The sequence below is a fragment of the Ipomoea triloba genome, chromosome 13, assembly GCF_003576645.1.
Source record: "Ipomoea triloba cultivar NCNSP0323 chromosome 13, ASM357664v1".
Taxonomy (NCBI): domain Eukaryota; kingdom Viridiplantae; phylum Streptophyta; class Magnoliopsida; order Solanales; family Convolvulaceae; genus Ipomoea; species Ipomoea triloba.
In genome coordinates this window covers 29953873-29977773 of record NC_044928.1, presented here as the reverse complement: position 1 = coordinate 29977773, position 23901 = coordinate 29953873, and the positions used below count along the sequence as shown (strand labels likewise).

Genomic DNA, 23901 nt, shown 5'->3' with positions numbered 1-23901 from the left:
AGTATTACAATTGCAATAGTAGTTAATTTGCTAAATATCCCAGACCGTTGAATTGAGTTTGATTATTGTCAATACCTTCTCAATTGAGATTATTGCAATTCGCAAAGGGTCTTTCTAATGTAATTTTTTTCTATTATATGATTTGTGAATTATTACAAGAGTATAATTTATCTGATATATACATTGAATATTATATTAATGTATTTCGGTTTCTCTCGTCGTCAAAAAATAAAAATAAAAAATGAAAATTGGTAGGACCATAGAAGACCCTAGCCGGAGAATTTTCTTACAGCAACGCCAAATCCCAAATCTATCCACTCTGCACTACCAGGCAATTCAGAGAAAGAATCATGAGGACCCCATTGCAGTTGTCATTCATGACTTTATCCCTCCTTGCCCCCACACGGCCACACCACACCACTTATTTTACTCTATTATTACCCGCAAACTCTATAACATCGATTGACACTATGTTATTTTATATCAAATATAATTATATTAGAAACTTCAATAATAACGATGTATTTTTCTCGTCACTCAAAAATTACTATAACTCTGGTCTCTATAATATTCTTACAATCTAGTAATCAACTAATCATACACATCACCAATAATGTCCAACATAAGAAATTTTAATGTGTTCGTGACCATTGATATCTCTTATCTTTTGATATGGTACTAGATATTATGTATGTGTTTACTTACTCGATACAATTATTTATTTATTTTTAAATTATAATTTAACTTTCAAAAAAATTCATCACGCCGAAACTAGAGAGTGCCCTATAAGTGAAGTCCACTTGTAACCCTAATCGTCAAAAATAGCAATTACTTATAGCTGATCGATTCAAACAAAAGACACCGTGGATGGTGATTCGTGAACTTTCCAAATAAATTTTTTTTAAAAAAAATTAAAATTGAAAAAAAGTTTGATCGTGTCAATCTTTTGTTGATTGATAGGGGTATAAATTCATTAAATTGACTGATTCTAAGGATAAAAACACAAAATTTACATGATTACAAACAATTTGAGGTATGATATCAAATTATTACTCCCTGATCAGAGGAGTATGTAAAGTGATAGGGAATTGCTTAGATTCCCAATCTAGAAGGGAATGGATGGTTTCCCTAAGCTATTTATCCTTTTATCTTTTTCCTCAGAAACCCAGCTTGGCCACTTGCATCACAACTCATGCAGTTATGGAAGTGGGTTTGACAGTGATGGATACAGGAAATAGATAGATAGATAGCAGAGTGCAGGTCTTCTTCTATGAGAGGTCACTGGCATGCAACAGTCCACGTGGCAGCCTGGCCGCCACTGCTCATCTCCTCTCTGTATTAATGCTTACATGTATACACAGACCTCCTTCCCCATCTCTGTTTTCCCAAGAATTTATTGTCTTTCTATTTTGTGTTTCTGATTGGGTGCATTTTCCCTGGGTTTCTGTAATGGGGTTTGAGGCTCAAAAGGTATGTGGGTGAGTGGGTCTCTCTTAATTTCTTGTTTCCTTCATTGGGCAATCTTGTTCTTCCTGGTTATGTTGTCTTTTGTGCTTAGGGTACTAAAAATTTGAAATAAAGCTTGATTTTAGGAAGAAAAAGGGCACCCTTTTTTTTTTTTTTTTTTCTGTTTTGCCTCTCTTTTTTATTTGTGTTGTTTGCTGGTACTGGTCACTATCTATCTTGTGTGAATTCTGGGTTTGAAACTTGATTCAAGATTCAATCTTTTCTTGCCATGATATAGTTGTGAAATTTTGGTTCTTGTTGCAAAAAATCCCTTTCAGGCTGAATAATTGCAGGTTGATCTGTACTGAGAATTGTTATTTGCTATCAATAGATTATGTTTTCCTGGTTTGGAGTGTAGAGAGCACTATATCTATATCTGATTATCTGTATATGTTTGCTTATAGATTCAATTTACAGACTGTGTCTAAATATGATCCTCCAACTCTAATCTGTCTGAGGAAGAAATTATGCTAATACTCGGACTGAAATCATTCATGGGAAAGGGTTAAGTATCAGAGATTCATGAATAAGGTTAATCAGAGCATGTTGCCTGGTTTTTGTTGAGCTGTTTGTTTCTCCAAAGTCGCCATAATTTGCTCATAGCCGTGATATATGAAAAGGTTGATCTGCTAAAATAAGAAGGCTTAACTAGTTATGGCAATGTTTGTTTACCTTCACTTGTGTGTGTGTGTGTGTGTGTGTGTTTTACTGCGGTGAATGTAACTCCATGATGGTTCTTGGTTTTGACTAGATTCCATGATGGTTGTTGGTTTCGAATATATGGCTGTGCTCTGTAGATTATCCTGCCCGATTTACAAAGTTGATTCCTGATGCTCTGTATTGCTTTCCATTTATGGGCTTGCTGCTTTTCGGATACGATTTATGTGAAATCTTTGCTTATTTAAACTGTGTGAATTAGCAATTATTCTTACAAGTTCTTGAGAGAAAGATAGCAATTTTGAGTTACCTGGATATATTCTAATAAGTTTTGTACAGATGTATGAACAGGAAAAAATTTGACAATCATCTAGAGTTCCTTTTGTAGAGATGAAACATCGGTTCTGAAAGGCTAAGGTTTTGAAGGATAGACTGTTCCGTCGTCTGTAAGTTCTAGAATCCTTGTCGTGATGTTTCTTTGTTTTTTTTTTGGTTGGATAATTTTGGAGGCTAATAGGATATTTAAAACTGGCAGTAGCTAAAAATCGTGAACGAAGGCTTGAATTCAATGTGGAAATACAATATGCTCTTCGATAGGATTGACTCTTTTTTTGCATTAAAAAGACACGAACTGATTGAACAAGAAAGTTTTAAAGAGATTTAATGCGACTCGAAGGACGCAATAAGAAAATGCAACTCCAACGAGATTTAATGAGATCTCACAGACACCTTTTGTTAACAAAAGTTGCATTTTCAAGTTGCTATTTCTTGAAATCGGCTTGAACACAAGCACTACCAATACGATTTCAAAACTTCATTTCAAAACTCCTTGTAAAGCCACTTATTTACCGGATTGTTTGATTTTGGCCCATGACAATGACTAATTTCTTTTCAACTTATACTTTCAGGCTTCATTTCGACCTTGCCAATAGTTGTGCGTTGCTGATGATGAGTGTTAACAACAACAACGTGGATATAGCGCTTGCTATGGGATTTTCGGATCGCACTGTTAAGACGAAACTGAACGATGATTCAGGTGCAGGTGTAAATGCAGGCTCAGGATTGCACATATTTGCAGCACCTGATCCATTAGCTGAATTAGTATGGACTCCTCGAAAAGGTTTGAGTCTGAAACGCGCTGATAACAGCTTAGCTAAGAAAAAACCCATTCTTCTATGGAATGTGGCACCAAGCAACGAGGTTTCTACACCACCAGAAATTATCAGTTTCAATGGTATTAATGATCAAAACGATATCGGTGAAGGTAATTTGCTAGTAACTCAAGTAACCTCCCGTGTGTAGCTATGGAATTTGCTCCGACAACTAAGTTGCGTAAATTTTCTCAAAAGAAACAAAACAAGCAATGTTTTCGTCTTAGATATTTTGAGTTATGATTATTGGCTGACAGATATCTCAATTTTTTCTATATTCACCGCTCTTCTTTTAGTTTGGTTACTACATTGCAAGTTTATTTTGGCAGGGAGCGTCAATGGAATGGAGAACATAAATCCCGCAGAGATAGATGGTAATGTTGATACCAATCAAAATAAGGAATCTCAACGGGAGAATGAAGAGAAGGATCTCTCCGTTCTTCAGAAAATTCAGACGATAGGAGAGGGTGAACGTGGTGAAAATTGTGCCGGTGTGTACTATTGCTCAATTTATGTTATGCCGAGAGTATTTTTCAAATGTCTGCATGCTGTGTATCTGTGCGTGAAAATTAGGACTGCACGCTCAGGACACACCTTTTTTTTGGGTGACGAGGGAAACCAGCAGTCACTGTCCGAGGGTCTGGACACAGTTTTTCCTATAAATTAACTGCATACATCAATTTTTTAATTGATAAACGATAGGATATGATATTGAGAGAACTTCATGCTTTCAGAAACTGCGTCTTATTCAAACATGCGTTTGCTGCAGGTGAAAATATGGAGAGCTCGATTATAAAAGAAGTGAGTGTGCAGAACGAAGCAAGACTATTGAGGAACGATTCTGTACCAATTGAAGCTTCTCCAACGAACGTCAAGATTTCTGGTCATAAAAGGAAAGGTAAAGGGAAAGCTTTGTCCGATAGTGATGATTCCAACGGCAAAATGTCAAGTAGCGAGGAAGGCAGCCACGAGAGTGTGGAAAGCTGCAACAGTGCCAGGATGTTTCCCGAGAGCAAGAATCTAGAGAACTTCGAACAGCCGTGGTATTCGGGGAGCAAAAGAGTCAAAATGCAAATGCAAAGAAGTGTTGCTCCAACGTCCACGATTGGACATGGCAGCTCGTTTCTTACTTGGATCTCAAATATGGTGAACGGTTTATCAAAACCCTGCCAAGAAGAAGTTCCTCCGCTTGCTCTTGCCGTTGCTCATTCTAATCTGGGGCACGAGGGTAATCACAATATATGGAGCACCTTTGCAATACCCGAAATAAGAATATCAAAAGACGATATTTCTGCTGGAGAATCTAAAGATGTTGTCGTGGATGACAAGATGATTATTGAAGTTTCACCAACACAGTGCCCTTGGGAAAATGATGGATCAGATGAACAAATTATCGTGTCGAATGATAAAATCAACACATCTGCATCAGCAAACGTGGAGGGGGTGTCAACTAAATCCCCAATAACGTCTCAGAATGTTGCATTGGCATGGGAGGCTTGTAAATCCACTTCAGCAGAAAACAAAGCTTCGGGCAGTTTGGAATGTAGCAAAGCAAAAACGGGAGGGTGCTGTTCTTGTTCTATGTGTATGCTTAGAACCGGTAATCGAGAGAGCAGCAGTCCGAGTCACCTTTCCGAAAACAAAACACTCAAAAACATGTCTGATAGAGGTTCTCTTCAAAGCATTTGGATTACTCGCTTTTCTTCTCGAGACCCTATCACTGCCTTGAATTTAGCCGACTGCAGAGATAACCGAGATGAAACAACTAACGGTGCAAAGCCCAATCCTAATGCTCAGATAACTTCGGAAATTCTTATTTATCATAAAGGCTCTGAACAAAAGGTGCCTTTCCCTGACGAGCCAGGCAATGATATACTCAAGGATATGCCATCTTATGCTCTCAACGATGATGCTTCCGTTGGCTTCGACAACTACGAGAAGTCGATACATAAATTAAACCCTACTATACCCTTCCCAAAGTTTAAGAGCTCAGAGGCTATGACTTGTTTGTTCGCTAGGAGATTGGAGGCCTTTAAACACAACATACCTCCCGATGCAAGAAACGAAGCGACTTGCACAAAAGCAATTTGTTTATTCTGTGGCAAAAGCGGGGATGGTTTCTGTAACTGTTCAGAGGCAACTGAAAGTAAGCGGGAGGATCTTCTAAGAAATATCGGTTCATATGATTGGACCGAAAATTCTCACTCCTTGTTCAGTAGATGCTTACAACTTGATCATTGGGCTACTACATGTCCAATCGTATCTTCAGGCAAGCAATACTGGCGAGGACATGGCAATTCTCGTGTTAATCATAACAGTACTAATAATTTGCAGCTCTGTTCAGGTGATGCCTTTCTGGCAAAGGAGGAAGGGACTTACAATATTATTGTAAATCACATTGGTTGCTGCAAAGAGAAATCTGGCATTGTCACCGACACTAATAACCTAGCACAAACTCCTGAATCAATCTCTGTTGAAAGAAAAGCGAGATCAAGTGATGTTCCAGAAAACGTGGCTTCAAATCCAGGAGAGAATGTGTTGAAAGGGACCGGTGTTTTACCTTTGTCCACTTTTGGTAGCAAAGAGACTGTAAGTGTCCCGAAAGGAGCTTTTGATGCTATAAGGAGGCTTCGTTTGTCCCGTGGGGATATCCTCAAGTAAGCCTACACGGAACACTATTGTTTTCATTACCATATCTTACGTTCTACTGCTTGCACGTAGTTAATTTTACCTCGGGAACTGAATGCTAGTTCTGTATATTCCGTGTTTGTGTTTGTTTTTTTTTTAATTTATATATGATTAACGAGAAGTTCCCTTGCACAAGGCTCTAACCTGTGTTTTCCCTCAGATGGCTGGATTCAAATGCTCCACTGTCGCATTTAGATGGATTTTTCTTGCGCTTGAGACTAGGCAAGTGGGAAGGTGCACTAGGAGGAACCGGCTACTACATTGCTCGCATAGCTGGTATGTTGTGCATTTTTTACACAAGTAAACGCTGAAAATTATTTTCTAAAAAAAAAAATCACACACAATATTTTGTAATAGTCTTCCTTTTGTAAAACTACTCTTCCATGCCATTATACATTTTCTTTATCCTTTTGGGAATCTGCAGGGTCCCAACAAGAATATTCAGCAAAAGATGCTAAGAAGTGCATCTCAGTAAGTATTTGTGGCATCACATGCTCCGTTGGAAGTCAGTACATCTCCAACCACGACTTCTTGGAGGTAGATACACCTCATCCCAATTTGAATTGTTACTTCCTACTACGCTTTATTATGTAACTTATTCCAGGAGAATTAATCGTTTTGAAAATAGAGTAACAATAAGGACATATTTAGTATCAGTTGCAGCACGTCCTAATACTGGTTTGTTGTTCTTGAAACTCTGGAACAATGACTATTTGAGAGTAGCTGCTAATTTAGATTGGCTTTCAAGATTTTGAGGTTTTGGTTACATGTGTTTCTTTTTATTTTTTGAATGACGAGGGAAACTCGCCGCCACTACCGAAATCCTGCTTTGTGATCCTAGCTGGCAAAGGACCACAAATAGGTAAATTAGTCTAGGTTTCACATAGCTGACCGGTTCAAACGAAGAGGACCAATAGGCCTTTCTCGTTGGGAGTCAAACTTGTAACTTTGTCTAAGTTGCCCATAGTTGACTGTTTCAAATTAAGAAAGCCAATAGGTTGCTCCTATAATCGAACTTGTAATCTTGTGGTTAGTAAATTAACCGTCTGACTAATATATACATGCCTGGCTGCATATTCACCTTGAATTATGCTCATTTTGTCACACTGAATCCATGGAATGATAGAAACTCCATTTGCAGGATGAGCTCATGGCTTGGTGGTGCAAAACCTCAGAAAGTGGAGGGCAGGTTCCATCAGAGGATGAACTAAGATTGAAAGTTGAACACAGGATGAAGTTAGGCTTCTGAAATCCTGCACTCAAGAACTTCTGTGCTCCAAAATTGCTTGAGATTTGCCATGAAAAGGCCAAAGATCAAAATTTTTTTGCATTTCCATTTCCCTATTGGTTTGTAATAATCAAACATCTGGTTTGTTAATGTCCCAAAGGTGACAACAGTCTGCAATATACACATACAAACATATATATGAATACACATATAGGATTGAAATCAAATAAAAACTACAAACTACTACTTGTCTTGTAATGCCTAATTGTGCATTTGAAAATATATATTTCTTTCAAAAAAAAGAAAAAATATATTTCTGTAATTATAACTTTTCTGTAATGTATTTGTAATGTTGATGTGATTTTGGATAATGTTCATAGTTGCTAAACAGCTTAATTTCAAGAATGTCTTTAAACCTTTCAAGCTTTATATTACATAGAACAAACCAAACTACAGAAAAGCAACACCTATGAATATCAATGGCCAAAAAGGAAGAAGAAGAAGAAAAGGGATTACACTGAAACTATATAGTCACCATCTCAAACATTAGATAATTTACAAACCCTAAAACAAACTATGTTATCAGAGCCTAAAGCTAACGCCTTTTTCGCCAATTTCATTTCTTCATTTCCTCGCCTTCTTCGCCGGCGACTTGATACTCTTGGGCTTCTTCACCGGCGACTTTACTTTAGACAGAGCCACCTTCTTCACCGGAGTTCTCTTGGCAGGTTTGGCTTTGGCCGCAGTCTTTTTAGCTTTAGACGGGGTTGAAACCTTCTTCTTAGGCTTTTCCACAAGCACTTTCTTTGCAGCCGCAGCTTTCGGCTTGGCGGCGGCGGCAGCGGTCTTCTTCTTTGGCTCTGCCGCGGCCTTGGGCTTGGCGGCGACGACAGCAGTCTTGGCTGTTCCGGCGAGCTTGAACGAGTTCTTCACCTTCGTGAGCTTCCCCGACGCGACGAGCTTCTTTAGCTGAACCAGCAAGAGCTTCCTGAAGTTTGGCGGCAATTCCTCCTGTTTCTCCTCGATAAACTTCGCAATCGCCACTTGACTTGAACCGGTCCTCTCCTTCAACGCCGCAATCGCCTCAGAAATCATCTGGAATTGAATATAACCTAATCAGGTCTCAAAAACCTAACAGACGTGAATATTTGAAAAAAGAAAAAAGAGAAGACAAAATCAGTACCTCAACATAAGGAGGATGAGCGCGAGCCTTCTTAGGAGCGGCGGCTTTCTTAGGCTTGGCGGCGGCGGCGGCTTTTCCGGCTGTGGCGGACGTCATGAGAGTACAGATAGGGTTTGCTAGAAAAACACTGGATTTTGACAGGGATCGCTATTGCGTATTTTGAAGCGGTGGAGAAGATGAGGAGATGAAGTGAATTTATAGGAGGAGAGAGAAGATAAGGGAGCGATGTGATAGGTTGAAAGGAGAGTGGCACGGATCGAGAGATGATGTGTTAAAGGTTTGAACTTGAGGCGTTGGATTGAGGGGAGTAATCGACGGATGCAGATGTCTGTTGCTACGTGACACGGATCGAGGGGTGGGATTGATGAAAAATGGTTTTTCTTTTTTTGTTTTTGTGGATGCCAAAAATACAATATTGCTAAATGGATAAATGAAAATATTTCATGAATTGTGAAGACTAACGATGACGGTAACTTTGATTTGTATTTGCTGAACTTTAATGGGATGTAAGCAACCCACAGAAATAGAGATATCACATGTTTGCCCCTCAATTCTTCATGAGTGATAGGTTGTAGAAGCTCACGCTAATAATTATTATTGATAGGAAATATACCCCAGTTTACCGACCATCTCGTTCTAGGGATCAGTTGGATACAAATCACCTTAAGGTGAAGAACATTTACCAATCTGATTCAACCAGATCTATCACCTAACCGACCTAACTTGAGGATTATTTCTCTCCGAGATCTATGAAGCACTTGTTCGTACCCTTATATGCTCAGTCTCGACCTCAACTACACTCAATATGATAAATTTCTCGTGTGCACTAGACATTAATCATATCACTTAATATGCAATTGAGTCAAGTTGAGATATGAGAGCGCTCAGAGAAGGGAAATTTCATCTTTTAGCATATTGTGAACAAGAGATCACATCATGGGCTACTCAACCAAGCTCTATGTAAAAACTGTTTGTTAACCTTTTCTATTTGAATCAATTAATTGTGAACAATCTAGAGAACGCACATTCAAATAACTTGTTTGCATATGTTTTCACCAATTTTACAATCACTATTCTCTGTTTCATGTTTTCGAACAAAGCAACTAGAGAAGAGTTGGATTCATTAAGCTTATTTGGAGCAATGTGATGACAGTTGAAGGGTTTTTACTGTCCTGTCAAAGCAACCTAACAAAAAAGTCAATGGGGATATCATTATCAAGCACTATACAATCTGCACGATAAGGATTTAGGCAGCTAAAAAAAGCACTAACTATTAAGGTTTAGAAACAGCCCTTGCAAACCAATACTAAGATATACAATCACTGTGTGTAAATAAACTACGTCAAATCATTAATACAAGTGCGTTCCGTTAGCATACTCAAGATTCTGCAAACCGCCTCTCCTGGATGATCTGCCCAAGCTTTGTGAACAGCGCTAGTTGGTCCTCGAATGGAAGGTTCATTAATATCTGTGATGAGGCAACAGAGAAAAGGTAAGGTATAATCCAAATTCCGAGGTGTGGCAATGTAACTTTTTGTATTGGTACACAAATATAAATGTCGGGGAATACTATACCTGGTCCAAGATCATCTCGATTGATAGGTTCTGAGGCACCACGAAAGACTGATGATATATGTATGCAAAAACAGCCATCACCATCTGGAGTGCCGTCACAGCAAGAAATGTTCAGAAAATGGTCAGTCCAGAAATGTAACAATGGGTGAGAATTTGAAGCATCGAATCAAAGAGAGCCTAAGATGCAAACTATAATTACTTGTATTAGGAACCAAAACCGAGCATTCATCTAGATCATATGTATCTAAAGAACTGTAAGGAAATTCAGACATTTGCATTTTTCTTAGTAGTCAGGCAGGAAGCAGCACAGATCATAGTTTCTACTTTTGTATGGACTTCACAGAATACTTACTAGTTTTCTTCCTATTAAAACCATTGAAGAATAAGGCAATCACACTGACTCCCTCTCTCTCTCTAGAAATTTAGTTCACAATTAACAAGGCAACTTTAGATACTTTGCAGGTCAATTGGCCAAGAAAATGCTAAGTAATGCACATGGCACAAAAAGACATCTGAGCAAACTATGTAATCACTATATTGTCTATTCACCTGGCAATCCATCCTATCGGTGATGCCACCGTGCCCAGGAATACTATCACCAAAGTCCTGCCAAAAAAATGAGTAATTTGCAAAAGAAATAAGTTCAAAGAGAAAAATGAATACCATAACAAGGGTCAAGGGCATCAACAAACTAAGAAACAACAATTAGCACGATGGTGAACCTTGACTTTGAAGGCCCTTTTAAAACCACTTGCAAAGAAGCCCCCAAAAGGAGCTATGATTGATGCAAATAGGCCAAGACATAATGCATGCCACTGTACTGGCAATATTTCAACCTCTCTCTTAGGAAACTGCAAAATTTTGAGAGAAAATTATCAAGGATTCAAGAGTGTTAAAAATTATTTTTAATTTTATTTCTATAAGAAAAAGAGAGCATAACTGCACATGTACGCAAACTTGACAGACAAGGATTTACCCATTGAGGAATCCACTCTGGTATAGTGAAATGTTCTGGTTTAAACAAAGGACCAGGATCACACTGAAGCCAGCCAGTTGATAAATCCTGTGTTATCAGTGAAGACAGATGTGGAGTTCAATTTCTAAATAACATAAAAGTGATGTTGTGACTCAATAATAATAATAATAATAATAATAATATATGGATGAACCAGAAAGATCATATCACCTTCCTTGGGCACGTCAGCCATTGAAAATGACCAAAAAAATTTGCAAGCTGCAGAGACAATTAAAGTAAGACTAACTAAAACCATCAAAATAAAAACCATAACCAAAACTACTCAACTATTACAAATTAACAATTAAAAAAACAACACGCTGTAGTTGTATGAAAGGAAAAACAGCATACCAAAAATGCAGAGAACATAGTCAAAACAGATGCTCCAATGAAACCTTCCCATGTTTTCTTTGGGGACAACTTGATCAAAGGAGTTCTTCCAAAGAAAAAGCCAACTAAGTATGCAGCAATATCATTGATGACAATGAGTGAAGCTGGCAGAAGGAACCTGCATCATAATGTACCAAGTTCTAGGTTCTTTATCCATTTCCAATATATGATGACATATTTATTGCAATTAATGATAACAACTTCCCTTAAGCACTTGCATTTGAAGATAATTTCTATAAACTAAGATCAAGAAGAGCAGGGGAAAAGGCAAAACAATTTATTTAAAAACTTTGAGTAAAGCTACAGAAAGAATAACTCCTAAAAATGAATAATAGTAAAAGAGCTTACCCTTGCCCAGTTGGCAAAGGCCTTGAGGGCAGGGCCCTTGGCCAAATGGTCAGGGATTTTAACCTCACCAAAAGCAATCTTGTTGAGGCATATTTTAGTCACTCCTTTATAAGCGTAATTATTCCTCATTTGTTTGAGATGCTCTATTTGGTTCCTGATAATTGTACTAGGAATATTCATGGTTGAAAAAATCGCTAGGCGCTCGGGGAGCGCCTAGAGCCTAGGACGCCTAGCCGGGGATTAATCGGCACCTAGGCGTCCGTGTATTTTTTATTTTTATTTTTTATTTTTTTAAAATTTGTTTAATTATTTTTAATTTTTTAAAGACTAATAATTATAAATTATATAATACTTTAATAGTTAATACTAAATATTAAATATTAACCTAAAAAATATCTAAAGTTTGTACAATTTAGGATTATTTCGCTCAAAACGATGTTATTTTGAGTGAAATGACCCATTAAAAAAAAAAAGAACAATAGTTAATCGACCGACTAGAAGACCTAGTCGGTGCCTAGTCGGTCTAGTCGACGCCTAGGCGGTCAGCGCCTAAGCGGCCTAGGCGGTGCTTTGGCGGCCTAGGCGGAGCTTAGGCGGCCTAGGCGGTCGCCTAGCCGGCCAGCCGACTAGACCACCATTTAATGTGATACGCTAGGCGGTCGACCAGTGCCTAGCGCCTAGGCGGGGATTAATCGGCGCCTAGGCGGGATTTTTGCAACACTAGGAATATTCATTGATTGTATTGGAGATATTCATTGGTTAGTTAATTGTAGTGCATTGTATACAAACCAGTTTGAGGTATTAAAAAAAACATCCATCTTTGACAAGGCATCAAACTTGGCCATATAGTATAGTTTTAAAATATGATATTTTTTAATAAAGTTCAACTAATTCCAAAAACGTGTTGATATGCATATAAGAGGAAGGAAGAAGAATGTTTTTAAAATAGTGCACAATATAGTGGAAGTAGTTCTTGAAAGTGTCACCAGAAGATTCCTTCGAAAATGTTGGCCACTGTGAATGAGGACTGTGTGAACACCACAATTAGAATCATATGGGTCCATGCATACTGGCCAAACTGATATTTGTACATCTTCTTCTTCAAAGTAAGAATGAACCACATGAAACCTGTTTCCAGTAAGAATGGGAAACTTCAGATCAAATCAATCAATATAGTACCAAATAGAAGTGTTAGAGAACTCTCAAACGATGAGGTCACATTGAGTAAATTTCAGTTTTAGTCCAAGAAGTTAAAGTTCCAACTTTCTACAAAATAATAGTTTCATTTTCATTCGGAGTTTATGCATTGATTTCAATTAGATCCCAGGTCAATTTTTGTGGCAAGATCAGGCAAATATTTGGAATAAATAAGGGCAATTTTGTAAAAATAGATTTATGACATGCCAAAACTACCCTTATTCATGCCATGTGTAATGCATAGTGGTGCTTGATTTTGCTGAAAAAATAGGTCAAAAATTAACCTAAGGTTTAAAACATTTTTACCAAATTGAAACATAATTTAAACTTGGGACCAAAAATAATATTACACCGCAATGATTACAAGTACATTTATAACAGCAATAAAAGGTGACCATATAACAACAATTTTTAAACATTTTATATTCCCAAGGCAACAATTAATATTATGACTTTATGAGGAACTCCTTAGAGTTCAAATTCGTAGCAACCACTGCCTGAAGAATACAACATAAAAAGCTAGGACTAACCTGCTATATACAAGAAATAACAGGTGACCATGTGGTACTTGATAAATCTCCCAACAAGTTTATATAAGAATTTGTCTGTAGTAACAGTATTGACGAGCCTTTGGCTGAGGATGCGGCCATAAACAAAAAGCATTGCTGTGAAGAAAAAGTGCCTGAAAGTACAAGGGAATGATCAAACAGCATAATGACATTATAACAGGCGTTGATAATGCCATGATCACTGATCCAAAACTGTTTTAATCTTCTTTGAAAAAAGCAGGTAGATCTCAAATAATGTGGTTAGCAGGTAGATCCCTAAAGAAAAAACTTAGGGATGAGAAGTGAAATAATTAATTCTACTCTCACAGTCGGCTTTTCTCTTATTACATCAATCATGACTCATTAGAATAATAAAAGAAATTTAAAAAAAAAAAAAATCATTGGAAACATACTCCTTTTTCCTCAATGTCATTAGAATAATTCTCTTAACTCCCTTACGTTTTATTTTCTTGATTTTCCATTTTTCAGCTCTCTAGAATCCATACAAATAATTTTCTATGGCTTAACTTTTCTTTTCCACCTTCAACGTTCCACAAGGAACTCTAGAGGGAAACGCTAAAGGAGTGCATTTAGTTAGCAATTTGTGAAGCAAACCGCCAGACTAAGGAAATTAAAAAAAAAGTATTACTCTGTATTATTAGTCACTATGAGACTGGATTTAATTGATTTTGCAAGACCTTAATTTATATATTGTTGAAAATGTTGTCAAAATTATGAGATAGTGATCTTGTGGATAGCAAACAGCCACCACCCACGTGCATAAGATTAGCGATGTAGCAAGGGGCATTTTGCATTTATACTAATAAACTACAAAGATTAATTGTATACTAGTTAGAGCCTAGAGGTACATGGGCCCTCATGCATGTATTGAATTGTCTACAAGTTAAGGGAATAAATGCTCTCATATGTATATTGAATTGTATGAAATCACAATAGTGAGGGGCCTGAATAGTAAACTAGGGGAAACATGATAGGGAACTAGGAAAACTTCCAACTCTAAAATTCATAAACCACTAGAAAAGTAAAGTAATAAATATACTGATAATATTCCTAAAATAACTTTAGGCAACCTTCCTAATCTAAATTTAGGAAAACTCAGTTCTAACATTTATCAATATATGCATAAGCGAGTTCAACAATATTGCGAGTATTTTGTTAACTTTGAACTATCATAAGCACCTAAAAATGCCTCAGGCATCCAATAACTGTAATCAGGATAGATAAATAAGAAATTTAAAATATGCAATGAGTTTTGATACTCGTACATTTTGGACTGACCCAATAATAACCCTAGATGAAGACCACACAGGGTAATGCCAGCATAAAATATCTTCAAAACGGTCAAATGCTTGAAATGCAAAATATATAAAGTGACCCTAGATTATTTAGTATAGTCTGCCACATGAATATCAAAAGAACTAATTACTAAACATTTTAATATTATACAAAATACATCAACAAGCTCATGATATTAATAGCCAGCTAACGTATATCGGGTTCTACTCACCAATTCAACAGCCTGAATCCAGGGAGCTGTCTGTCTTCATGTGCTCTCCGAAGTAGATTGAACAACTCTTTTGCCATGAAGATTTGGATAACAACAATCATGGCGCATATATAAAGGTGACCCATGTAGATTATTAACGCAAAACCACCAATCATCCAAACCGATGAATATCCCCGGATCAACATCGATTTGTACTTGTTTCGATCATTGACAAGTAAATTATCACCATTTGCTTTAACAACCTCAGCAGGAACCTGTCATTTCAGGGGTAACTTATCGAAATGGAATTACTTATAACCCAAGTAAAACTGAGAACTCTCTACATAACAATCAAGTGCAATAATATAGAGGGCTATAAGTTGATGGGAGCATCATATTTGACTCATTATGAATATCAGATTACTCAGCTAATAAGATCACTGATATTCTACTTTCCCTAGACAATAAGGAATAAGAAGCTCTAGCAAGTACTCCAAAGTCCAATCATCAGTGAATTAGAGCAGGGAACCCATTATACCTTTCACAAAATTGTGGAAGAATATTCATTAGTGGGCTATAACTTAATGGGAACATCACTTTTGACTCATTAGTCTATTGATATGAGATTAATCAGTTAACAAGTCTACTAAGATTTTACTTTCCCTTGATTATTCGTGATAAAAAAAACTCCAGTCTTGTTCTTTCCAAATATAATAGCAAGTAAAAGATGACAATGATCTCCAATGTCTAATTGTCATCAGTGAATTTAGAGCAGGAAAGCCTTTCCCCAAGTACCAGGGCAAATATCACTATACCTTTATTAGAACTGTGGGAGAATATTTTGAGAATACACCACCCACAAAGAAAAGAATATCTTTATACTCGAAAATTAAAGTCTTCCCTCTCGCAACAAACACAGCTACTCCCACCCACCCACCCATCATACCAGACAGCTAAAACAGTCATCAATCCATGAAATCGCCCTTACCTCATTCGAGCCTCTGCGGCGACGTAACCGTCCACCAGGCCCTCCTTGGGAGCCAGGATTACTATCTTTCTGCATATCTTCCGTCTTCACGTCTCCCTCCACTAACAAAGCAATTCACTTGCACATTAATACACAGCACTATCTGAGATAAACAACAGTTCAAAGCACAAAAACAATCAGAGCCAATCATTGGCCTCAAGGCAATAACTAAAAAAACTAAAAACCTCATAACCTCCAGTATCCTAAACAAAACACAGCCTAGACAGAGCTATTCAAAACAGAAGTAAACAATACGCGTCCAATGTAAACCGAAAACCTATTCCAAACTCCAGCACTCCAGGATTCAATCCATAAACCCTAAGATACTCCGGTAAACACGCGGAGCAGCTACACCACATTCACACAACTGAACATTAACAACTACTTCACAGAGCTGCCACCTCGAAATTACCGGAAAAAAAAAAGGAGCTTCTATTGCTTTCAGTTCTCAGTGGTGCAGAGTACAATGGAAATCAATCACGCAAAGCAAAGACGAAATTTATACTATGCGGTTAGCAGGAGTAGATACGGTAAGTGTACGAATGAAGACGACAATGAATTAATTAGAGCGGTAGGAGAGGGGCTAGAGAGATCTAACCTCTGTGATTGAGAGAGAGAGAGAGAGAGAGAGAGAGCAGTCTGGACTCTGGAGCCTGGAAGTAACCGTGCGCCTATGAGAGAGAAGAGAGAGGGTTTTTGGCCACATAGAATTTGGAGGGTAAATTTTGTGTAAATTATAAAACCAAATTAAATTTATTTGGTTTTAGAGTTGTAGTTAGATACTGCAACTAAATATATACTCCCTCCGTCCCATTTTGGTGTTTGGTTCGTATAACGAGACTTGACTGAAATTATTTTTAATCCAATTTTTCATAATATTAAGTTTAGTATTAATATATAAAATTTATATATTTAGAAACTATATCAAAAGTACTATTAAACACAAAAAGTTAAATTTAAAAATAATAAAAAATTACTAAAGAAAATAAGCAATGAAGAAAGAGTTGGTTTGACCAATGAATAGTAAATAAGACAGATAAAATGGGACGGAGGGAGTATATGCTAAGAATCATGTGATAATAATACCATAAAAATAAGAATTAATTGTAATCTTACATATGTAAAATTTTGAAATTTTGATAGAACTGATCAATTTATGCAAACTTATTGACTGTATTACATTGTAATATCTGAAGCACAAACAGTTACTATAGCTTCCACTGAGGTTCGATCTCATGTGATAAGTCTAATAGTTAAAAGTTTTACAACAATTGTGATAAGGTAAAAGAATGTATGAGAGTACGAGAGCCCTTTGTTAATATTAATTAAGTAAATGATCTGAAAGATTCTAACAGCTTGCAGCGAAGACAGAACCTTTTTCTCCCACTTTATTTTTTCACGCTAAGTGCTCCACAACATGGAGAGATCTTTCTTGTTGGGGTCTTGCAGGCTAATACAATAAGAGAGAAAAAGGCAAGTTCAAGATATAAAAACTAATATGCCTTTGGGCTTGCTTTGGTTTACCTGTTGTACATTTTCAATTGGTGCTTTTACGTGAAGGCATCTATGCCGTGTAGGGGGGTGGGGGGCTCAGATTCTTGAGTGAGATTCTCAACCAAGTTTCAACTTCACAATAGTTGTTTAGTATAACGTGTGGATCTCATGAAATTGCTGGCCGACCCCCCCCCCCCCCCCAACCCACTGCTACATTTTCTAAACACATGATAGAATAAACAAGAGAGTATGAGCTGTTTGTGGTTCATGTACTTTTGCATGTCATGCTGGCAAACTTTAATTGGTTTCATGACAATGTGAGGTGTAAAGATAATTGATAAGTCAACTGCAAGATCAAATGATTGACTCGATCCTCTGTGTAATGTTAAAAAGGAGCAAGCATGAGCCAGAACATCAGTGCCTTTTGAACCAGGTACACTACGGGGATAATGTCCACATAGTACTTGGTTCAAACCCAAAACGATTTACATTCAGTTTTGGATTATATGCGAAAGGCACTGATGTCAATCGACACCTTGATTTTCTGTATGTATAATTATATAAGGAGACACCTAAATACATTCTGGCCACAAAGATAAGCTCCCTAAAAGGGTGTCCACAAACAGCAGCATCTAAGTCAGCATCATAATATCCCACACAGGGCTACAGGTATGCATAGTTTTGCAAAGTCAAGTAGCTTTCTTTACACAGCAGACAGGTTAATGTTGAAAGTAAGAGTCTACACATAGCATAAGCACTAAAGTCATACAGGCTGGAATCAAACGGAGTTCTGGGAAACGGGGCCGAGGTAATCACCCTCCAAGCTGACGACGGCCTGGAATTCCTTCTCAGCCTCTACGTACTTCTCCCCAATCACGATGAAACGCACTACAGTTTCTTTCTCGATCTTTGACATCTTATCGTTCATGAAGATGGGGTTTTCTCCTGGTACATAACGATAATCGGACATCTTTTGGTGGGAGAGATATATATGCTCAATGGGTCCACATCTCAGGAAGACACCATGTTTCAGAATTTTGTGAACAACACCTTCCAGAATCTCTCCTCGGAATATCTTGAATGAGATGCAGTTGAATTCTACAGGAAAGAGTACATCCCCCGTGTTCTCTCTGACCTTGCCTTCTCCAACCTTGTCCAATGTGGTCACAGCAAGATAGTAGCCAAGGGCCTTTGTGGCCTTCTTGGCAGCAAAGTCATCTAGGAGGCGAATAATAATTGCCTTCTGAAGCATCAAACCTTTGGCATCAAGGTTCTCAGCATGAATTACTACATTCCATGACAAATGCGACTTCAGATACATTTTCTGGTTCTTTCCTATCACAATAAGAAACAGCCATCATGTGGTCAGGAAAATGGGGTATATTCATCATATATATATAATGTCAATTAAAACAGGTAACACTGCAGTAGAGCTACATGTAAGAAAACTCTGCCACATAAAAAATGTAGTAAAGAAATTTTGTCAGTCTGTTCGTGATCATCTTGCCAGTGCTAGAAATAAGAGGAATAAGTGTGTGTATTGGGGGGGGTTCAGAAACAAGGTGATGAATCAATAATAAACATGAACTGACTCATCATACTGTAGTTAAGAAAAAGTTATTTAAGAGCCCCAAGAAAAAAAAAATGTATGGAGCATTATCATATAAGGAGAACAGCAACATCAAATTGTGAACATAAGGAACAGATTTTCTTAACTTTTTAAAAGATATATTCTTTTTGGAGTAGTAATGTAGGAAAAGAAACTCAGAAATTCAGAAAATATTTTCAAAAAAAAAAAAGAAACTCAGAAATTCAGAAATCAAATGATCACATTCTCTCTCTCTCTCTGCCCCTCTGTATACACTGATAAATGGAGAGAACATATTCATTAAGGCATGAAGCCACCAATGGGCACAACATATAACAAAACCAGAAATACATCATCCCTCCAAACAATTTAAACAAACTTAAGCCTATCTAAGAATCAATGAAAGAAATATCACTATCAGGAGGCTTTCCAAACATCCAAACAAAAAGGTTTTGCACAGAAATCTATTTTACAGCATCACCAGACCTTCAGAAGGACAATCACACCTCTAGACATCATTTTTCTAGTTCACATCTCCACATTTGAACTCAGTCTAGTCAAGCTACCTGAACATATCTATTCAATATCATATTTAGCAATTGAAAAGGATCTGGAGTACATCACTGCTTCCCGTGCTTTCCAGTGCTTGAAAACAATGTAAGTACAAATACCATAACTAAAGACGTATGAAGAAAGAAAATTAACAAATAACACCCCAATTTCTGTTCTTTCACAGCATTCAATTGAAAACAAGGGTTATTTTAAAGATCCAAGCCAATACAGATTTCAGAGCTAGAGGTATCAACTATCAAGCATTTCTATCAAAGTAATACTCCATAATAAAAAGTGCATTTTTCACACACACACGAAAAGGCAAACAGAGGGCATAACCAATTCACCATGAGTTACAAGCTACAGATGTTGCTAGAGCACATTCAAAAAATCTCATTTTCAGTCATCAAGCTTGAAGTGGAGAAACAATTCAATCCATCTGCCCAAGTATTGAGAAATTAGGTTTCTTAAGAATCTATTGGACTAGTTCAAAATGCACAAGACAACTATCCCTAAATCCCAACCAAAAACCTCAACAAACACTCAAATAGACATTGAAACGCTTGCGATAGGGCAATGCACTTAAATTTTTCTCTGCCTATCAATAATTTACTCTAACACAACCCTCCGATTCCAGATATCGACATGCGATTTCCGCCGGCAATCATAACATTCCAAAAACTTTTGTAAACTCCATTAAAGCGAAAAAAAAAAAAAAAAAAAAAACGAATTTGCTTGTAATACATGAGCGCATGAGGTCATAGACTTGATACCTGCTTCCTGTCTACAATCTTGAGCAGAGCGAGTTCACCGTGCGACACTGAGAGAGGAGGTAGAGTAGACCGCCACTGAAATGCGGAATATTAGGGCTCTCTATACTTATTTTTCTTTTTAATAAAATCGATTACCAAATTAAAATATTTATTTTAAAATTAATTAATCTACCAAGGACTTTGTGGTCCAGTGGCATCAAATCCTTTCCTTTATACGGGAGATAAAGTTAGTAGTATTTAAAAAAATAAATTAATTAATCTTAATTCTTTTTCGATTAATTCAATTAACCAACATAATTAACTAGCGACAGATTGAACTGAAATAATATTGACAATAACTAAATTCGGTAATCTTCTAGTAAAAGAATAATGTTTCATACGCTCAAACATCTTTTCTTTCTTATGGTTTGTTTTTCTCATGACCTCTCATATGGAGAATCACTACATTTCATTTGAGCACAAGATACTTGGCACACAAATAAAATACTTAAGACAAAAAGTGTTAATAGACTAAAGTAGCATACCAATGAACCAACTTAGTGATGATGAGTCATGATAAAACATGAATCAACTTAGGGCATCTCTACCCTTTCACAATTTTTAAGAAAAATAGTGCCAATATAGAAGAGAGAAGAGCAAGAGAGAGAATTTAGAGTTCCTTCTGCAAATGAAGGGTACTGGGAACACATCATTTAAGGACCAATTGTGACAGCTATGCATGACTGTCACACTTGTGCCCAGCGAGTGCGTGCACTGCACGTGCTTGCTAGGTGCGTTACATGGGCAGAGGTGCGCCTGAAAAGTAATATTTATTATTATTATTATTTTTAAACCAGGTTTGTTTTAATTTTTTTTTTCTCTTTTTCTCTCTTCCCTCCTATATTCTATTTCCTAATTACATTTACAAAAACTTCTCAAAAATCACAAAAGAACTATATTATTATGGATGCTTTGAGCATCTCTAATAGGAGGATTTTCATTCTTCAATGGTTTTTGCGACTTTTTTTTGCCATGTAGGAGAGAGAAGGTTGGGATTGCCTTCCAAGAATTTAACTTGGTGTGGGTCCCACTGAAGAGAGAAACAACATAAGCGAGGCGTAGTGTTGCGTGTGTGTGGCGCACATACAACGCCCAACGTGGCGCATGCAGTCATGCGTTGGCTGGTACATTAATTGCTTTGTGTTTTTCTTCTTTTTCCTTTTTGAGTCAAATTTACGTTTTTTTTTCTCCTTCTCCTCTTTCCTTTTTCTTTTCTACATAGCACGCAAAAATCAACTTCTCTTTCCCTTTTCTTTTCTACATGGCACGCAAAAATCAATGCTTAAATCCAAACTAATGAGGCCTTCTACATTAGTGATATTGGGTGTGTTTTTGGAATAGTAAAAGCTAGATGTTGGGTTTTTAACAAATGTGGAAGTGGATTTCGAAGAAATTTTTCTCCTGCAAACACGGAGATTTTGGCAGACTAACGTGGGGCCCACTGTCCTGCAAAAGTTGCGCCTCACGTGCATGAGGCGCAACTTTCGCGCCTAGGTGGGCGCATAAATACACTTTTTTTTAATTTTATTTTTTTTAAGTTTTTTTTTTAATTTTATTTTCAATTTTCTTTTTTTTTTCATCCACTCTCATTTCTATTTTCTAATCACATCTGCAAAATCTCATAAAAATCGACCACTATTGAGGAAGGCTTAAGGGTGCATAGGAATCGTGAAAGCTATCATACTTTACTAGAATAGGCCAAAAACAAGATAAGTTGTAGTAAATATTTTAGTCATTAGTATTCTAAAAAAAATAAAAATATTTTAGTCATTTGTCAAATAAAGATTAATACCTAAATTCCAATTGTTTATTTTGACAATGAATAAAAGTGGTAGAAACAAAAAGTTTTTCTTATAAGGACATTGTCTTTAAACTATGTATTTATTTTTCGATAACAATACTATTTTTTTTCATTATGACACAGAATATTATGGTGTGATATTTATACTATGAATTACTTGAAATTTACCTATAAATCATAAAATATACTCCCTAATTTCATCAAATACATTTTCATTTACCAAAGACCACTTCCAAGTTCCAAAGAAGTGCATATACAACATATTTCTAAACAACATTTAACAAAATATAAAGACAGAAATTTTGAATTGTCAATATGAGCGGAAAACTAATACGGAGTAATAAACTATCTACAACAGATCAGAAGACGGGAAGTCAAACCCGTCGCCGGCGAGCGACACCGGCCCAAGGGAATCGCCGTCGACGGTGGCAATAACCTGAAACCCCCGTTTCCCCATTCCGACGTCCGACCATCTCACGGCGACCACCTTCAAACACACCACAACATCCTTCTCAATCCTCGCCAAATCCTCGCGCTCGAAACACGGCCTTTCCGGGCTGTCGATATACCGGAATTTGGGCATTTTCGAGGGGTGAAGAAAAATGTATTTCATCGGCCCGAAGCTGAGAAACACGCCGCGCTGCAAAACGCGGTACACGGTGGCGAACATGGTTTCGCCGGCGGTGGGGAAGAAGCTCCGGAACCGGAATTTCACCGGGACGAGGACGGATTTCCGCGCCGCCGCCGCCGACGAAAGCTTCGGCTTTCCTATGCTGATCACCCTCGTCACCGACAGGATGTACCCGCAGCCCTCGCCGGCTTTGTTGCACCGGAGCTCCGTCAGGACGCGACCCACCACCGCGCTCGTCGAAATGTAGCCGCCCGCCGGGATCTCCTCCACCGGAAACGCCGCGACGTGGATGCGCTCGCACTCGCAAATCATCTTCAATTCTTCCCCTGGCCGGAATTTCAAGAATTGTGAAACAGTGAAATAGAAAAATGCCCAGAAATTTGAATGCAATGAAGTTGGAGAAATCGAGGAATTGAGGCCTATACCGGAGGGAATTGTACATAGAAAGGCGATTTTTGCAGAGAAGTGACTGTACGACATTGTCGACAAAGGTGTATATATATAATCTACAGAGGAAAGGTGGTTCCCTCCATTCAACTTTTGTTTTCGGTTCGAATTTTTTCGTATCTCAAATAACCTTTCAACTGCCCCTAAAATTTCAGGTGCCAACGCATAATGTATTTGGATCAACACAACCGTGGTTAATTAATAATTAGTGATTACCCTAATAATATAACATTATACTGCAAGATTGCAAGAACATATATCATATTATGCAGTACCAAACTATTGTTAGGATAATAGTTAGTTTTACTTATTTTATAAATCTATTGTAGTGATCATTGTGGGGTCCATTTGATACATATGCAAAAATGGACTTATTTTTGAGTGTTTGGAGTGGACCTAAGAAGCCTAGGTTGGTAATGGGCTAACCTTGTGGGTTGAGCAGTTGAGTCGATCTAATGACTTAAGGATTAGTCCATATTGTGTGATGACTCAGAGATGTTTACTTAAAATTTGAGTCGATCTAGTGGTATCCGTCGGTTGCACTCCCATATGCAAG

General features: G+C 37.4%; 5 protein-coding genes across 14 annotated transcripts; 1 reads left to right on the top strand and 4 right to left on the bottom strand.

The window, feature by feature from the left end:
• The first annotated feature begins 1080 nt into the window (after positions 1-1080).
• Positions 1081-7488, top strand: LOC116002524. Of its 6 annotated transcripts, none has more exons than XM_031242684.1 (9): positions 1081-1470; positions 2503-2609; positions 3072-3427; positions 3644-3805; positions 4084-5583; positions 5659-5971; positions 6163-6278; positions 6427-6539; positions 7144-7488. In XM_031242684.1, the coding sequence occupies exons 3-9, from the start codon at positions 3109-3111 to the stop codon at positions 7249-7251; spliced, it is 2631 nt and encodes an 876-aa protein (XP_031098544.1). In that variant the 5' UTR covers positions 1081-1470; positions 2503-2609; positions 3072-3108; the 3' UTR covers positions 7252-7488. The 6 variants fall into 6 exon arrangements, with proteins under 6 accessions (XP_031098544.1, XP_031098543.1, XP_031098542.1 ...); XM_031242685.1 differs by having other exon boundaries at positions 1083-1470; positions 4084-5460; XM_031242683.1 differs by having other exon boundaries at positions 1081-1351; positions 2515-2609; positions 4084-5971.
• Positions 7489-7637: 149 nt separating this feature from the next.
• Positions 7638-8589, bottom strand: LOC116002526 (histone H1-like). The gene is made up of 2 exons (XM_031242686.1): positions 8414-8589; positions 7638-8325 (listed from the first exon to the last, which is right to left on the bottom strand). The coding sequence occupies exons 1-2, from the start codon at positions 8507-8509 to the stop codon at positions 7855-7857; spliced, it is 567 nt and encodes a 188-aa protein (XP_031098546.1). The 5' UTR covers positions 8510-8589; the 3' UTR covers positions 7638-7854.
• A 928-nt stretch (positions 8590-9517) lies between these two features.
• LOC116002775 (phosphatidate cytidylyltransferase 1) lies at positions 9518-16761 on the bottom strand. Of its 5 annotated transcripts, none has more exons than XM_031242942.1 (12): positions 16619-16761; positions 15982-16123; positions 15015-15268; positions 13469-13620; positions 12728-12869; positions 11355-11511; positions 11175-11222; positions 10965-11051; positions 10711-10839; positions 10538-10594; positions 9989-10072; positions 9518-9881 (listed from the first exon to the last, which is right to left on the bottom strand). In XM_031242942.1, exons 2-12 carry the CDS (start codon positions 16054-16056, stop codon positions 9792-9794), a joined length of 1275 nt encoding a protein of 424 aa, XP_031098802.1. In that variant the 5' UTR covers positions 16057-16123; positions 16619-16761; the 3' UTR covers positions 9518-9791. The 5 variants fall into 5 exon arrangements, with proteins under 5 accessions (XP_031098802.1, XP_031098804.1, XP_031098801.1 ...); XM_031242944.1 differs by having other exon boundaries at positions 9792-9881; positions 15982-16082; positions 16619-16723; XM_031242941.1 differs by lacking the exon at positions 16619-16761 and adding an exon at positions 16433-16596 and having other exon boundaries at positions 9792-9881.
• A 1334-nt stretch (positions 16762-18095) lies between these two features.
• Positions 18096-20528, bottom strand: LOC116001710 (DNA-directed RNA polymerase V subunit 7-like). Its single transcript, XM_031241615.1, has 2 exons — positions 20428-20528; positions 18096-18849 (listed from the first exon to the last, which is right to left on the bottom strand). Exon 2 carries the CDS (start codon positions 18833-18835, stop codon positions 18293-18295), a length of 543 nt encoding a protein of 180 aa, XP_031097475.1. The 5' UTR covers positions 18836-18849; positions 20428-20528; the 3' UTR covers positions 18096-18292.
• Positions 20529-22474: 1946 nt separating this feature from the next.
• LOC116000841 (DNA-directed RNA polymerase V subunit 7-like) lies at positions 22475-23348 on the bottom strand. Its single transcript, XM_031240688.1, has one exon. The coding sequence runs from the start codon at positions 23208-23210 to the stop codon at positions 22617-22619; it is 594 nt and encodes a 197-aa protein (XP_031096548.1). The 5' UTR covers positions 23211-23348; the 3' UTR covers positions 22475-22616.
• Positions 23349-23901: the final 553 nt, after the last annotated feature.

What these genes read in the sequence shown, in the direction of transcription:
- LOC116001710 (XM_031241615.1), bottom strand. Translation starts at nt 18,835, where the DNA reads ATGTATCTGAAGTCGCATTTGTCATGGAATGTAGTAATTCATGCTGAG.
- LOC116002775 (XM_031242942.1), bottom strand. Translation starts at nt 16,056, where the DNA reads ATGCAGAAAGATAGTAATCCTGGCTCCCAAGGAGGGCCTGGTGGACGG. An exon ending in GCCGCAGAGGCTCGAATGAG is followed by an intron (nt 15,269 to 15,981) that starts GTAAGGGCGATT and finishes CTGAAATGACAG; the next exon opens with GTTCCTGCTGAGGTTGTTAA. An exon ending in GGATTCAGGCTGTTGAATTG is followed by an intron (nt 13,621 to 15,014) that starts GTGAGTAGAACC and finishes TTGTACTTTCAG; the next exon opens with GCACTTTTTCTTCACAGCAA.
- LOC116002526 (XM_031242686.1), bottom strand. Translation starts at nt 8,509, where the DNA reads ATGACGTCCGCCACAGCCGGAAAAGCCGCCGCCGCCGCCAAGCCTAAG. An exon ending in CTCATCCTCCTTATGTTGAG is followed by an intron (nt 8,326 to 8,413) that starts GTACTGATTTTG and finishes ATTCAATTCCAG; the next exon opens with ATGATTTCTGAGGCGATTGC.
- LOC116000841 (XM_031240688.1), bottom strand. Translation starts at nt 23,210, where the DNA reads ATGATTTGCGAGTGCGAGCGCATCCACGTCGCGGCGTTTCCGGTGGAG.
- LOC116002524 (XM_031242683.1), top strand. Translation starts at nt 3,109, where the DNA reads ATGATGAGTGTTAACAACAACAACGTGGATATAGCGCTTGCTATGGGA. An exon ending in TCAAAACGATATCGGTGAAG is followed by an intron (nt 3,428 to 3,643) that starts GTAATTTGCTAG and finishes TTATTTTGGCAG; the next exon opens with GGAGCGTCAATGGAATGGAG. An exon ending in ACGTGGTGAAAATTGTGCCG is followed by an intron (nt 3,806 to 4,083) that starts GTGTGTACTATT and finishes CGTTTGCTGCAG; the next exon opens with GTGAAAATATGGAGAGCTCG.